This window comes from Condylura cristata, unplaced genomic scaffold, assembly GCF_000260355.1.
Source record: "Condylura cristata isolate star-nosed mole 26May11 unplaced genomic scaffold, ConCri1.0 scaffold00022, whole genome shotgun sequence".
Taxonomy (NCBI): domain Eukaryota; kingdom Metazoa; phylum Chordata; class Mammalia; order Eulipotyphla; family Talpidae; genus Condylura; species Condylura cristata.
The window spans coordinates 22,017,501-22,032,773 of NW_004567123.1; the positions used below are offsets into that span (position 1 = coordinate 22,017,501).

General features: G+C 55.1%; 1 protein-coding gene across 2 annotated transcripts in view; it reads left to right on the plus strand.

Moving 5' to 3' along the window:
• The first annotated feature begins 380 nt into the window (after positions 1-380).
• LOC101632434 (tyrosine-protein phosphatase non-receptor type substrate 1) overlaps positions 381-15,273 on the plus strand; it is a 39,684-nt gene continuing 24,791 nt past the window's right edge. The window contains exons 1-2 of one of the 2 annotated variants that reach the window (XM_012728357.1): positions 381-534; positions 1,768-1,815. In XM_012728357.1, coding sequence (XP_012583811.1) covers positions 456-534; positions 1,768-1,815 — 127 coding nt within the window. In that variant the 5' untranslated portion in view covers positions 381-455. The remainder of the gene's footprint in view (positions 535-1,767; positions 1,816-15,273) is intronic. The other variant, XM_004687336.2, reaches the window with a different exon arrangement.

Consider the following 15,273-nt stretch of genomic DNA (forward strand, 5'->3'; position numbering starts at 1 on the left):
GCGCGGCCCCTCGCCCCTGCCCTCGCGGCGCTCGCCTCGCCGCTCGCCTGTCTGGGTCTGCGCGCCGCCTCGCGCACTCCTTTCTCTTTCCCTCCCTCGCTCCCTTCTCCCCCTCTCGCCTCTCTGTGTCTCTGGCTCTCTGCCTGGCTCCCTTGGGTCTGTTTCTCTCTCCTGCCGCCTCTCTCTGGCCGTCGCTGGCTTTATTTCTCGCGCGCTTGGGGTCTCTCCCCCTCTCCGTCTCTCGATCTCGGAGCGGGGGGAGGGGGAGAGGGTTTCTCCGAAAATCGCCGCGGTGAAGGCGGCTCCTAGGCGCGGGTTCGGGGGGTGGGGGGGAAGCCCGGCCGGGAGGGGGGGGAGGAGGGGGAGTCTTAGTCATTTCCCCGCTCCAGCCTGCGCCCGCCCGCCCGAGCGCGCACTCACGGCCGCTCTCGCTCCTTGCTCCGCAGCCGCGGCCCATGGAGCCCGCCGGCCCGGCCCCCGGCCGCCTCGGGCCACTGCTCTGTCTGCTGCTCGCTGCGTCCTGCGCCTGGACAGGTAAGCACTGCCCCAGCCGCCGCCGCCGCGGCGCCCAAACTGCGGGCTCAGGCCTCGCAGACTGCCTCGGGTAGCCTCTCAGCTGTTGCGAGCAGAAATAGGGGGAGCGGTGTCTGGAAGCCGGGTTACGGATGTGTAAACTGAGGCCCAGAGATGGCTAGTGACTTGCCCAAGGTCACACAGCCAAAGCTAGTTAGCCCTAGCCGATTCGAAGTCACTGTGCGGGGCACTGGGACCTATGGAGATGAGTTACTTCCCCCAGCCCTTGCCCAGTCTGATGGCCAGGCAGGCTTACAAAGTCAGGGGCGCTGGGCTGCTCAGGATGCTCTGTTTCTGGACTTAAGCTTTCCACAGGCATGACTTCAGGGTGGGAGGGAAGGCGGTGGGGGCAGAGGCCCTCTGGGTACTGCCTGCGCTGGAACAGAAGCAGGCTGTTGCAATTAGGGAAGAGTGAGCTCTCCCTCTGGTGTGTACAGTCCAACAGTGTTAGTGTGTGTAGGGAGGACAGAGAGGGGAAGCGAGCCTGGTAACCCTTGGGGTGAGCTGCTGGAATCAACAGATCCCGATGTGAAAACACCATGGATTGTCCCTGCGGTGTTCCCTCTGGTTGCCAAAGCACCGTCCAGGATGGTCCTTGCTGCTCTTCTGGCTCCCACCCCCTCCCCCCTTCCAGCCAGCCTTCCCCAGCCTTGGAGGCTGCTCCCTGCAGTTCAGGTGTTCCGAGGGACTGTTACCTGTGGCTCTGAACATGTCTTTTTGTTGGCCTACATCAAACACCTGAGTGTCTCCAGCAGGCTGTCTCTGTGGGGTTCCGTGTGTTCGCCAAGGGGTGAGGTCACCATTCAGGAGTCCTGCTTCTTAAAGGGGTTTTGCAAAACCTGGGTCTCTTGAGAGGGTTTGGGAGGAGGAGAACCAGCATTAAAAGGGCTGGGGTGGGGTTGAAGAATGGGGAGCTTGTTTGTGGCAACTTGAAGCTGTGTTGTCAGCAGAGGGGTTGTTACACCTCCCTCCTTGAGGAGGGAGGTAGAGATGAGCTCTTTTTCTCCCCCCCAACCCCCCCCCCCATTTGCCTAGAGACTGGTAACCATTTGATAGCAGCTAGAAAAGGCGAACTAGCAAATTGGGAGGGGGGAGAAGTGGGGGTGGGCAGCAGCTCCTCTGCCCCACAGTTTCCCCTGAACCCCTCAATCCAGTAGGCATCTCCCCACCCCACCCGGGGTCTTTCTGTTACAGTTGGGGCCTTGCTGGCAGAAGAAAGCTCTGGTATATTTTACATCTCTGGTGAGTGGCATCTCAGATCTGCTTTCTGCCTGAGCTTCCTATTTATACCCCGCAAAAGTCCAAGTTCCTGCCCTGCTTGTCCTTCCTGGCCTGCAAACGCACACCCGTCTCTCACAAGTGCTTAATTTCCCTAAAGCAGAGGACTGGGCCCGAATTAATTTCTAAATGTGGATTCCAGACCTTTCTCCAACCTAGACCCTGTGTTTCAGTCCTAGCAAATGAGCAGTCAAGCTTATTAACAAGTGTCCAGATGGGCAACCTGCCTTTCCTGGGGCGCTGGCTAGGCACGCCAGCACCCTTCTAGAGAGCAAATCTCCCCCTCTTGCCTTATAAAAACAATCTATAAAATGCTAAAGATTAGATCATAAAACTTCCGTTCCAATCCATTCAGCATCAATAGCCTGAAAAAGTGGGAGCAGCAGAGGGGCCAAGATTAACTTTGAGATAAATAAATCTTCAGAGGTAAGAATAAATCTCTTGGTTGAGGGTAATGGGGAGGAGATGGGTGTCCCCGCAGTATCTCAAGCCTCCCAGCTTCCGAGACTGAGTGCTGCAGGGTCCTGGTGGTACTCGGGGCCCTGGCATGGGCTTCACCTGGTTTGGCCCAAGGAGGAGGCTTCAGCCCCTCCCTCGGTTGTTCTAGGCATGGAATTTATGACAAAGCAGATGAGAGGCAAGGCAGAAGGGTAGGAAGGTAGAAGGAGGCAGTTGTCCAATTTTCTAAGAAAATGGATTTGTTCGAGTGAGAAACTGAAATGTCAGGCTTAGGAAGGCAGCTTTGGATTGAATGACTACCAGTGTCTCAGGCAGAACCGCCAGCCTGGGAGCGTCACATGATCGCCGAGGCTTCACATGATCGCTGTTTGGAGGGGCTGGCCCTGTGAGTTATCTTGGTTGGGGGAGGAAGGGGAAGAAGTTGCTAAAGGTTGCTGGCAGCACAAAGTGCTGCCAAAGGAAAAGTCCAAAAAGCTGCAGGTGAAGTCACCAACCTGTGTTCTCAGAGCCAAGCAACCTGGTCTCTGGAGCAGCTGCGTTGAGGGAGGTTCTAAGCCTTGGAGACGGGCCAGGGGCCAGGCTTGCCACCCTGGGCAGCCTCATTCTGTGAGCGCAGGGGCGCCTGTCACTGTGCCTAAGGCCTGCTGGGGCGCCCACCCACCTGGGGCTTGGCACCTGTGGCTCACCTGCTGGGTAGACTTCAGATCAGCTCCCATGCTGCCTTGCTCTGACCTGAAGAAGCCGTGCTGAGTTCAGGCTTTGGGGTACAGCTGGGCTTGGGGATCTCTGAGCCTTTGCTAGAGAATGGCATGCTGGTGGCTCCTCTGTACTTTCCGAAGTGGTAGAGTTAGTCTCACTTCCTCTTTCACAAGAAGAAAGGGCAGAAGGAGGGTAGGGTGGGGTGGGCTTAGGGCCTCCAAGGGCTCAAGCTGTTGGCAGGTCCTTTAAATTCGGGGTACTGGGGGTACTTTCTGGACATTAATTATCCCTTACCAACCCTGAGGAGTCTCTTGGGGTGATTCATTCCTTGTGATTCAGCACCACGAAATCCTGATGTGAACCATGTATTGAGAGATGCAGGGCGAACCAGTGCGCTGTGGATGTTCACTGTGATCTGGCTCTGTACTGACCCCCTCATCTGCATCAGCTCACCCAGCGGCAAAGCAAAGCAGGAGCTGACCGTTACCCCCATTTTGCAGATGAGGAAAATAGAGTCCCAAACTGGAAAAGCCACTGGCCCCAGGAGTAAGTGGGAGGGGCCCTGGGCCTTGAATCCCAGCCCCCTGACTGGGTAGCCCGGCAGGGAAGCACCCAGTGACGTGATCAGGGTTAGCTGGTGGGGGCTGGCAGGCAGGCCTGCACGGAAGGACTCCGGCCTAGGGCGTGCTGGGCTGGAGCTGTGAGGAAGGGGTCCTTCTGGGGAACACGGTTGCAACTGAGGCATAGCCGTCCCTGTGAAAATGCTGAAGAAGGAAACCGTGACAGCCCTTGGCCTCGCCAGTGACAGCTCATGGAGGATGTGGCTCCCTCCCAGCCCCTCCCAGCTGGGCTGCCAAGCTCTGGAGCCCCCAGAGCTGGAATATTCCTCCTTGCATCTTCCTGGTGCCCTTTGCAACAGATGGAGAGGGGGTGTGTGAGAGGAAGGAGTCTAAAACTGTTGTGCGGATCCCACACGCACTCGCTCGCGGCTTCCAATGGCTCCGTGCGACAGGTTATTTTCTTATTTGTAGTCTTGGACTGATGGAAGGTTCCCCCCCCCCCTCTTTTTAAATGTGCTCAGATTTCTGGCCTGTCAACACAACACAGATCATGTCACTCCCCTGCTCAAAACTGTCAAGTGGTTCCAAGTTTTTTAAAAAATTAAAAACTGCCAAGGGCCCTGGCTTCCTCCCCGGCGGGCCCTATCTCCAGCCACCTGCTTTCCCGAACGCTGACCGCTGGGCTGCTGCAGGATGACCCGGCCTCCTCCCTGCAGGCCAAAGCTTTCCGATTACTCAAGCAGCTTAAAGATCCTGAGAAAGCCCCAGCATTGTACACCCCCAAGCTGGACCCCATCTGTGTCAGTGTTCCCCAAACATATGAGCAAGAGGCGTTCGTTTTCTGTGACACACATTAACATGTGGCCTAACCCCGTTTGGTGAGTGTTTTCGTACAAATCCACGGCCTCAGCTAAACTCTGATCTCTGTGCTCTGGCTTCTGCTCTTCCCACCCCCAGAGGCCTGGGCCTCCTTATCCTCCTGTGTCCAGATCCCCCTCATCCTGCAGGGTGCTGCCTCCTCTATCCAGGGAGCTCTTCCTCCATGGAGCTCTGCCCCCAGGATTTTATCTGTCGCCGTCTGGGGCGGCTCATTGCTTTCTCCTTGTTCCATCCCCATAAGTGTGCGTGTTTAACACCTGGTTTGCTGGGCAGGTCTGCAGCCAAACCAGCACTCAGCCTCTCCGTGTGGAGACACAGCAGAGCCCAGTGCAAAGTCCCAGGCTTGGTGCCCGATCCCCGGGTGTGAATCTCAGCTCTGCCACCTACCCCGACAATGTGCTGAACTTCTGTGGCTGCATCCTCATCTGTAAAACAGAGATGACGTCAACAACTCTAGTTCAGGGATTAAGTCAATTAATGCGTGATAATGCTGGAAGCCGTGCGTGGCGTGTAGCGAGCTCGGCACAGAGTGGCCAGTGTTGTCATTCTGGCGGTTTTGTTCTGTTTGGATTTCCTCGGCTATGAAATCGAGGCCGACTTCTGGAAAGCACCTCTCACAGCTCATGCACAGTGGGCACTCGCAGAATAGCAGACTGAGAGAACGGAAGGCGCCAGTGAGTGAACACCGGCGAGTGTTGTTCAGCTGGGGGGTTCTCCCTGTAGCTTTCCTGCTGGTGGGGGATGGACGCACTCCGTGGAGAAGCCCAGGCTAGTGTGATTAAATGTCTGCTGCTGGCACTGCGCGGTGGGCACCGCCTGCCTCTAGGTGTCTCTGCTTCACCCGTAGAAGCCTGGGTCTGGAACTGTAGATTCTCAGACCTGGCAAGCCAGAGGGGAGCTGAGTGTCTCATCCAGCACCTCGGGGTGCAGCCAAGAAAACTGCAGCCCGGGGAGGAAGGGAGCAGTGGCCTCACGCGGCAGCCCCGTGGCAAGGCCTGGGTGGGACGCCAAGCCTCCATCCTCCAGGCCAAGGCTTTTAAAAACTAGGCTGTGCAGGAAGTTTCCATCGTTAATGCTAGAAATCTGACAGGATCCTGAATTCCGTGGGAAAATACGAAAGTAATAATAATGGGGGCCATTGTTTCCGGCCTCTTACTGTGCTCAGCACTTGGCTTGTGTGATCTCAGTGGAAGGCAGAGTCACGCTGGGTGGCGGCTGTCATCAGGTCCATTTGACCAATGGGCTCAGAGAGGCGCAGCACCTTGCCCAAGGCTACATAGTATGTGAATTAGGATGACAACCCAGGTCAGCCCAACCCAGAGCCCAAGCTGCTCAGTAGACATTGCTTCACCTGTTACAGGGAGGGAAACGGAGGCCCAAGGAGCTGCCCCCCTCTTGTCTCGGTGACCCGCTCATATTTCTGGCAGTCAGTGTGTGGCAAAGGTGGTGGGTATCCCCAAGACACGTCTCCATCCCACACTGGGGAAGGAAGCCTCTATTTTCACAGCTGAAACCTCTTTCCTGTTAACGTCGGATGTTCCAGGGGCAGTTTCTCTGACCGAGCCCTCCGCAAGATATATTATCCCTGCCAGGTGTCTCGCCAGGCCCTCAGTCCAGAAAGATGCAAACCAGCTGAGGTGGAAGTCGGAAATGATACAGAATTGGCTCTTTGTGTCTGTAAGATTTCCTGGCACATCCATTTGGGGGCGCAGGGTGTTAGATGGCTGCAGATTAGCGCCAGGAGCTGAGGGAGATCAGGTGCTGGGAAGGGAGGGAGATTGGAAGCCGGGGTGAGCGATGAGCCTCCAGCTTGGAGGGAGGGAGGCTGCGGTGGCGTGGGTGGTGCAGGGCCAGCTCCAGCACTTCTGTTCTTAAAAGCCAACAGTCTCCTTGGGAAATGGAAGCCCGAGTGGAGGGAAACGGAGCACTGTGTGCTTGACACCAGCCAGCTTCGAGTCTGTGCTCACTCTTCCCTGCCCTTATTTGGACAATCTCAAACAGATGCAGAATGAGGAAGGTGAACCCCAGCTTCAGCACCCATCTTTGCTGGTCTTGTTTTGCCTGCCCCTCACTTTGCTGGGGTGGGATGTCATCAGGACTGTGACGTACATCTCAGTGTGTGCTCTTGCCTAAAGCTCACAAGTCAAAGGCCTGGGGTCCTTCATCCCCTCTTTATAGCTAGGGAAACTGAGGCTTCCAAAGCTAAGTTGGGCTCTTCCCAAAGTCCTGTGAGAGTTTAATGGACCCAGTGTTGGTTTACTCTTAACCACATTGTTGTCCTCGTCATAGTAGTTTTAATTATGAATATTCATTCAACAAATGTTCTAGAGCATTTTCTGCGTGCCAGCATTCGCTCCGAGGTCTAGGAAACAGCATGGACGAAACAGCCAAAAACTTGCTCTCGGGGAGCTAGCATTTTAATGCAGAAGAGAAAGCAGAGCCAGCTAAACATTGGCTCAAGTGAAGACAGGGCCGTGAGGAAGATCAAAGCAGGCTGAGGGAATAGATGGTCAAGTGGGGATGGAGAGGGGCCTCTCTGTGGAATAGTAGCCTGAGGAAAAGGGAGGAGCAGCTGTGGGAACCTCAGGCCACACAGAAGGAATGACAGCAGCAAGTGCAAAGGCCCTGTGGCTCACACGGGCTTGCTACTTCCAGGAGCAGCAGGGGGACAGGGAGGCCGGAATGAAGGCCGTGACGTGGGAAGAGTTAGGCAGGTCAGGAGCAGATCAAGGAGGCTCTGGCTCATTGAGCACCTGACAGTGAATGTATCAGGCCTGTTGCAGGTTCATTATTACTCTACATTCTCATTTAATTCTCAGTTCTGTGAACTGAGAACTATTAGTAAATCCATTATGTAGATGAGGACCGAGACTCAGAGAGGTGCAGTGACTGTCCGAAGGTCACACAGCCTCTAAGTGCGGAATTCTGATTTGAGCCTTCAGTGTTGCAGCCTCCTTATCACTGCTTCTCTGCCTCCGTTCATGCTCCTTCCAGCATGAGTGAATCAAATGTTTTTGGTTCTGCTCCAAACTTTTCAGCGGGCCCCATGCTCCTTAGAATAAAAGCAAGCTCCTGTCCATGATCTGTGAGGCATGGCATTTTCTGGATCACACATGTCTCTCTGACCTCATCTCGTACCATGCTCTCCTTCCTCCATGGGCTTCAATCACAGCAACCTTCTTTCTGTTCTTTATGAGCACAGCTTTTTCTCCCACCACAGGACCTTTGCACTCGCTGTTGTCTCCTACTGGAACACCTTCCCCGGGTTTTGCATCCTTTGGATTCCAGCTGCACTCTCACCTCCTCAGAGATGCCTTTCCCAACCATGCCACTCTAAAAGAGGCTCCCCATTGTTATTCTTTATCCCAGCACCGATTACGTTTGCTTCTTAGCACTTCTCCCATTTCTATATTTGTTTCATTAACTCAGCCCTACTCAGCCCTGTCTGGCCCACCAGGAGAGAAGCACATGAAAGCAGGGCCTGTGTCTGTTCACTGCCTCCTGGAACCTCAGGGCCTGGCCACGGGAGGTGGGGTAGTACCTGCTGGTAGACTGGAAGAACGGGTGGGTACTAGGCCCCCCCTTTTAAGAAGGAGGCTCAGGGTCATGTGGTCACGATGGCAGTGACTCCGGTCTGGAAGCAGAGCTGTGCCATAACAGTTACACACCCCTGTGGCTGGGGTTGTGACCACAGCACTAGTCCCTGCTAGGGACTAGTAGGGATCCCTAGCACATCAGGCTGCACAAACATACAGTGCCGACTGGGGTGGCGGGGGGCAGTCAAGAAACCCTGGAATTTGCACTTAACGTTCTTGCAACACAGAACTGCTTGCTCCAGTGTAGACACCATGATGAATGAGCAGGCAACTGAGGAAACGTGACGCAATTAGTGCTAAACTCTTGCCCGGCATTTGGTGTGGAGTGCCGCCTTGGGTTCGGCCACCCCCAAAGGCCCTTAATTGCAGCAGGTGGACTAGGAGGGTGGGTACAGCGCAGGGTGTCCCCTGGCAGCCTCCTGACCTTGTCCAGGTGGCTGGACCTGCCTGACCCTCAGTCTTGTCTTCTGTGTAATAGGCTTGGGGACACTCTGTCTTGCTGGGTCACGGCGGTGACCCAGTTTGGTGGGCCGGCCATGCTCCTCGCCACGTCAGCGCTCTACGCAGTAGCTGTCGTTACTGTGACTGTTGCATCATCATCGTTCTGTGGTTAGGGCTTGGAAGAGTAGGGGCAGTGTCTGCGCCTGCATTTCCCAGCCTGCAGACCTGGAACCCACAACTCTGCCCCTCAGCTGTGTTTCCCCCCGTGAGGTGGGGCCGGGCCCGGCTACCCTCCTACAGGCCCTCTGTGCCCCGAGTCCATGCCTGTCTTGACGTCATCTGAGTCTCTGGCTCGCAGGGGAGGCGGTGGAGTGGACGCCTGCTTTGGGACACGTTCCTGGGTGGGAATCCAACATGTGCCGTTGAGGGGCTGTGCGCTCTGCAGCAAGTGTCCTTGCCACCCGGAGCCTCAGTTTCCCCATCTGCAAAATGTAAATGCTACCCCTGTTTCCTTCTGCATGGAGACTCTTGAGGGTTAAGGGAATTAAGAGCCATGGAAAGTGCTTTCCATGCAAGCTGCAAAAAGTGCTATAAAAGGCATCAGTGAATAGTGTCAGCTTGAGGAAAAATCTCGTCCGGAGACTGTCTGCCATCGACAGCAGAGTGTGCTGAAACCTTGGCAAATGTTGTTTAATAAATGCGTGTCGCTTTTAAGGGGGCCTTTATCTCAGCTGGGGAAATGTGTGCACGTCCTTGGCAGGCTGAGAATCCAGCAGCCTGAGCTGGAGGCCGCCCGCCATCGTCATCACAGGGAGGAGCGCGGCGCCCAGCGCGAGGCAGAGCCCGTCTGTGCTCCAGTCCAGCCTCGGCCCCTCCCTGCCTCTCTGGGTCTCAGCCTGCTCACCTGTGGGACCGGGATGGTGGCGATGGTGACGGCACTCACCGGTCACTCACCGGTCATGATGCTTATGTTGGGGGCTTCTTGTTGTCTGGCTGCATCCCCGAGCGGTCCCTGTTCGGAGCACAGCCTGGCGGCACCGAGATCTGTCCCAGAGGCCCAGTGCACCTGCATGCTGGAAGCACACCACCTGGCCTTCAACCTCTCCAGGTCTCACTGCTGGCCCTCAGTTTCTCTTTCTGCAAGATGGGGTTCTTCCCTGCCGCTTTGTAGACAGGTGTACGGCAAGCATTTCTTCATCACCTCCAGGTCCTGTCCGCAGCCAGCAAAGGCTGACCACGGCCTCTACCCGCCCTGCCCCCTGACCTTCTGTGTGCTTGGCCTGCCCTTAGACCCGCTCACAGCTCTGTCTCGGAGAGAATCCTGAGCTTCTTGGCTTACGCTGTGATCCTCTGTTGCCCCCCCTGAAATGCCCGCCCTGTGGGCTGCCCTCAGGAAGCACCTGCTCTGTGCCAGGCTCGGCGCTGAGCCCGTCACGTGCATTTCATCCGGGAACCAGCCTTGTGTTACCATCATCATTACCCCCATTCTACAGAGGAGAAAGCAGAGGTCCAGAGGGAGTTAGGTGTTTTCGGGGGCTTCGTGAATGGCCGGGCTGGAATCAAACTAGAACATACATTCAACAAGTGCCAGGCCCTGGCAAAAGCCAGGGGGATAGCCCAGGGGCAAAGTCAAGGCCCTGTTCCCAGAGAGCACGCAGCCACGTCCAGGATGGCTGCTAGCAAAGTTGACAAATACCTGCATAACCTCGCGGGTGATGGGTGAACTGAGGGAATGAAGCAAAACCAGGGGCATTGAGTGGGGAGTTTCTTATACAGGGTGGCCAGGGAGGGCTTCTCAGATGGGGTTGAAGGCAGTAAGAGAGCCAGTGTGTTGCTCTCCAGGAACTGAGAGTGCCAGGCAGAGGCGACAGCAAGTACAAAGGCCCTGGGGTGAGTGAGAAGCTGCTGTGGTGGAGGGCAAGGCTCTGGGGCCCCTGGGGGTCGGATCCTCGGTCTCAGCCTGACTGGTGGGGTCTGCAGGAGGGTTTTCACCAAAGGAATGATGTTCCTGGCTTGGCTTTTGGAGGCTTCTCTGATTATAGGGGAATGTTTTTGGAGAAAGCTGAGGTGGACATGGGGAGACCAGTTTGGAAGCTGCGATAAGGGTCCAGGTGGGGGATGGTGGAGCAGGAGAGGTGGTTAAGACTAGGTCAGAATCTACCAGACCTGGGAGGCTGAGCCACAGGAGCTGCTCTCGGGCTGTGGGACACGGGGAGGAAGGGGAGCCTGGGAAACGTGCTCTTCTCAGCTCTTCTCACTACCGGCCCTCTGACCTTGGGGAGACAGACAGTAGCCCCCTCTTTGTTTATAGGTGAGGTCATGAAGACTTAGAGGAAAGTGACTTTGCCAAGTCACCTCCCCTGGGACCAGACATATGGGACTTCGGGCCCCAGAACTTGAACATTAGACTATGTTGGCACCTGAGGAATTTGCGTATTACATTGACAGGCTGCAGGATGTGGCACAGTGCCCATTTCCAGAGCTGCCTGCCCTGGGGGTCGAGGAGAGAGTGCCCTAGCCTCGCCCCATCTTACTTCCGAGGCGCCAGATGCTGCCCTGAGCTGCTCCACAGCTGGCGCTCCTGCTGCAGCCCCCGGGGCGTTGCTGCCCCGCGACAGCCTGCTGTTTGGCTGGCATGGAGAGCTCTCCTGTAGGGTGCCAGGTTAGCCTAGTCCCAGGCTGGCCCATCCCGGCTTGCTCACAGATGGCTAACATGTCCCAAGGACCCTTGCTCCCTGGATCTCGTCTCTCCTCTCACTTTTGCTCACGTGACTCCCCCTCCTGGGATGACGTCCCTTGTCCCAGTCTGGGGCAAGGGGTACGATCTCCAGAGAGTCTTCCCAGACCCCACCCACAGCCTCTCCTTGCTCACCGAGGCACGTGGTCATTGCCTGTGTCCAGGACGCTTGCCCCTGAGCACAGAGACCAGCCTTACTTGGTTCTGTGTCCGTGGCATGGAGACAGACCCGTTGCACAGTAGGGTTTGAGAGGCCTGAATGAGTTAGTCAGATTCCAGAGGAAAATCAGTGCCCAGCTGTGGCTGTGGAGCCCCGATCACCTCACGGGAGCCCAGAGTGCCCCCTCGGAAGTGCCACACAGCTGCCTACCTGGGCTGCCCCCTTTGTGACCGCAGCCCCGGACCCAACTGCCTGCACCCCACGTGGCTGTGAGCCCCAGCAGGGCACCTGCCGGCTTCCACTTCCCACAGAGCGAGTCAGTGCTCCCCGGCCGAAGGCTTGTGCCTCCTATCAGGGCGTGTCCATGCACCACTTCCTGGGCGTGGGGGTCCACGCTGAAGACTGACCAAGGCTAGGGAGAGGCATCCCGGGAGAGGGCAGTCACATGAGCAGAGGCGAGAGGGCAGAAGGGACCTGGGGTGCCACCCATGCCTGGTGCAAGGAGGTAGTGAGTTCAAGAGGAAAGTCTCTTGTCTCAGGTCTGTCCCCCCCCCTTGCTCCATCCTGTGCGGGGAAGCTCCCACATGCCAGGCGTGTAGCAGACACAGCTACACGGACACCCAGTGCACACAGTGGTCCCCGCCCCCCGGCGCTGTCATCACGCACCGCACAGACGCCACTCCATTGTGCACACGCGCACACACTCACGCGCGCCACCCCGGGCCTTCCTCCCACATGCACGCTCACACGCGCCTGCGTGCTCACACCCTCCCGAAATCTGGGACTTGCGCACCCTCACTCCGCCAACATGCCCCTGCCTAGCCCAGCCCGGCCCCCCACCCATGGCTGGCACCCCTCCTGCCCTGTTTGCTGTCCTCCCGCACCCGCGTCACACGCACCTCCTCTGCACACACGCATCATCTCACGCACATCCCCACGTACGCCCGTGCATGGTGCCGGCACGTCTGTGCACACTCCCGTCCCTGCCCTCTTCACTCCCAAGTGCATCGCCTTCTCCCCATGTCACACTCCACCCTTGCACACTGCCCTCATCCCCAACCAGAAGAGGCCAAAGGCCCCTGTGGGGGCAGTGACTCCCAGCACAGCAGTACTGCGATGGTTGGGGGTTCGGGGTGGGGGGGGGAAGGCCAGCTGCCCGGCCGCAGGGCTGCTGTCATTCATGCCATCATTGGATGGAGTCCTGGCACCGCGGGGAGCCCCAGCCCAGCCTCCCCTGGGCTCCTGGAGTCCATGACACCTGAGGGGCGTCTCCAGCCTGTGTCCCAGCCCCTGCCCCAGTGCCCCGCTGTCTGCAGGGGCTGGGAGAGCCTGCGGCGCCCGTCTGGGCCAGGCTGGCGCCTGGGAGATGTGTGTTTCAGCTTTGTGCTGTGGGGTGAGGCCGACTGCTCGAGGAACCCGCCCAGGGATCCCGGCGGCTGTGTTTCCCTCCAGACAAGTTTTAATTCTAAATTGATTTGTTTTTTCCATTAGAAAAGCATCCATGCTTATTTTTTCACTTCTGATGAAAATTGTTTTCATCTTTTCTTAATCTCAAAAGCTACACATGAGTGCGGCTAATATGCTGAATATGTATACCCCCCACCCCGCCCCCACGCCAGCTGGTCAGTTCTCAGCCCCCATCTCCTGCATCTCCCAAGCCTCGATCCTCCTTGACAGATTAGACTGGGGTGGCGTGGAGGTCACAGGACGAGGCAGGGCATGGGTCAGAGATGCCCTCAGGAGTTACTCGTTGAAGGGTTCATTCCAAACACCATCATCTGTGCCATCTCTGCAAAATCTGTCTCTCCTGCTCGTGTGCAAACTCTGTGGCCAGACACCAGCTGCTCGCCACCCTCAGTGCAGGGCCAGCATGTGGTGGACTCCAGTATCTGACCCCACCCACCGGGGGTCCTGGGGCTTCTGTGTCTTGTCCTGGGGGCTCCGGGTGGGCTCTAGGCCCCTCCTCCAGCAAGCACATGGCCCAGTTCTCACCCACTGTGTTGGCTTCTTCCATGAGAAAACTTACAGGTGTGACTTCATTAATGTCATTCCAAAAGCATTAAATATTTATAACCCCCCCTTTCCTCCCACCCCCCCCAAAACCCTCCCACAAACACATAAAACAATGTCAGGTATTGTTTTATTGTTTACTGTAAAGTAAAAAGAAAATGTGTCCGTTTCCATCCTTGGTCCCATTCCCAAGACAGAAGATCCCTCAACATCATGGTGTTTATCGCTGTAAACCTTTTCTCTAGACATTCCATCGGTCAGCCAGCAAATATTTATTGAGCAGCTAATCTGTGCCAAGCTCTGTCTCGGGAGCTGGGGAAATAACAACGAACAAACCAGACAAAATTCCTGGAGATAGAGGGCTCATTTAAAACGTGAACACATATGTAACATGCACATTATGTGTGTTGGCTTTCGTTACTACAAAATGGGCATGCTGTCAATAGCCTTTAAGATCTATCCAACTTAGAAACTCTAAAAAATATCCAAAATAGAAAGGGGGGATAAAGAAAACCTCATCCGTTTTAGATTCATGACCCAAAGAGAATTGCATTTTATGGCTTTGTATAGTACTTTGCCGTGTTTATTTATATATAGTTTCATTTTATTTTACAAAGTCATCATTATATTGAAATCACAGTTTTTCCTTCTTTTTTATTGCTGAGGTAATACAAACAGAAAACATAAAAGCAAATCCCCTTATAAATCTGCGACTCACCATTAATCATTGCTAATCTTTAATATCACACATACTTTTTTTTTTTCCAAAGCTAGAAGTTTGGAATCAAGCTGAGTTTGTCACTCTGTAACTGATCTCAACTTTATTCTGTATCAGTAATTATAACTCTGCATTGTCATTTTTGTGGCTGTAGGCTGGTGTCCTGAGGGTTCACTGTTACAGAATCAGACCGTCTCCTTCCTTTGGACATTAGGGTATTTCTAAATTTTTATTTTTATAAGATGTTTGCTCACTTCCTTAGTATCTGAGTATGATTTTGCGTTGTTTTTATTCACTCATATTTTAAGCATCAAAATGTTAATCGCCATTATCTTTGATGATATTCTATGAAATAATTATTTTGTTTTTAATACTTTCTTGTTTTCTCTAAATGCTTTGCAATGAACAGGTTTTATTTGCATAATCATAATATCATTTGAAATTATGCCATGCAAAAATTTCCAAATTACCAGTTTTCAGAGCGATGGCTTTTTTGGCGCCTGGAATTCCATGTAGGGACTAGACTGGAATTCGCTTCACCTTTCCCTCCCATTGGCCATTTGGGTCTTCTCCAGCTTTCTCGGGATTGTGATGCAGGAACCCCCTTCTATATATGGGGTTCCATCCTTGTGTAAGAGCCGGGCAAAGACTGTGTGCAGCTTTCACACCTTGGCGCTTCCTGCCCAACTGCTTTCCCAGAAGGCTGTTCCAATTTCCACTCCCACCAGTGCCTGAGAATGCCTGTCCAGCCGGCCTCTACCCCCCCGGCTTGCTTCAGGCCCCTGGACAGCTGCTCTCTGTGCCAGGAGGGCAGATGCGAGCCAGAAATGGCCCTGTCAGCGATGCCAGGGTGGTGACCCCAGGCCCAGAACCACAGGAGTGAGTTTTAACAAGCCCGGTTCCCAGACAGAACCTGCCGAGAGAAAGAAAAGGGAGAAGGGGGAAACTGCTGGAAAAAAAACACATACACAGATTAAAATAATATTTGGCACATACGTCGCACTTTTAAAATTCTTCAAACGCTTTATAAACACTAGCTAATTAATTAAGCTGCCTAAATCTGGCTGCCGTTGGTGGAGAGAACTCAAGAGGAGCTAAAAAAAAAAAAAAGGGGGGGGGCCACGGCCCTACCCCGCTCCAGATTTTCCTATCGCCTGCCGGGG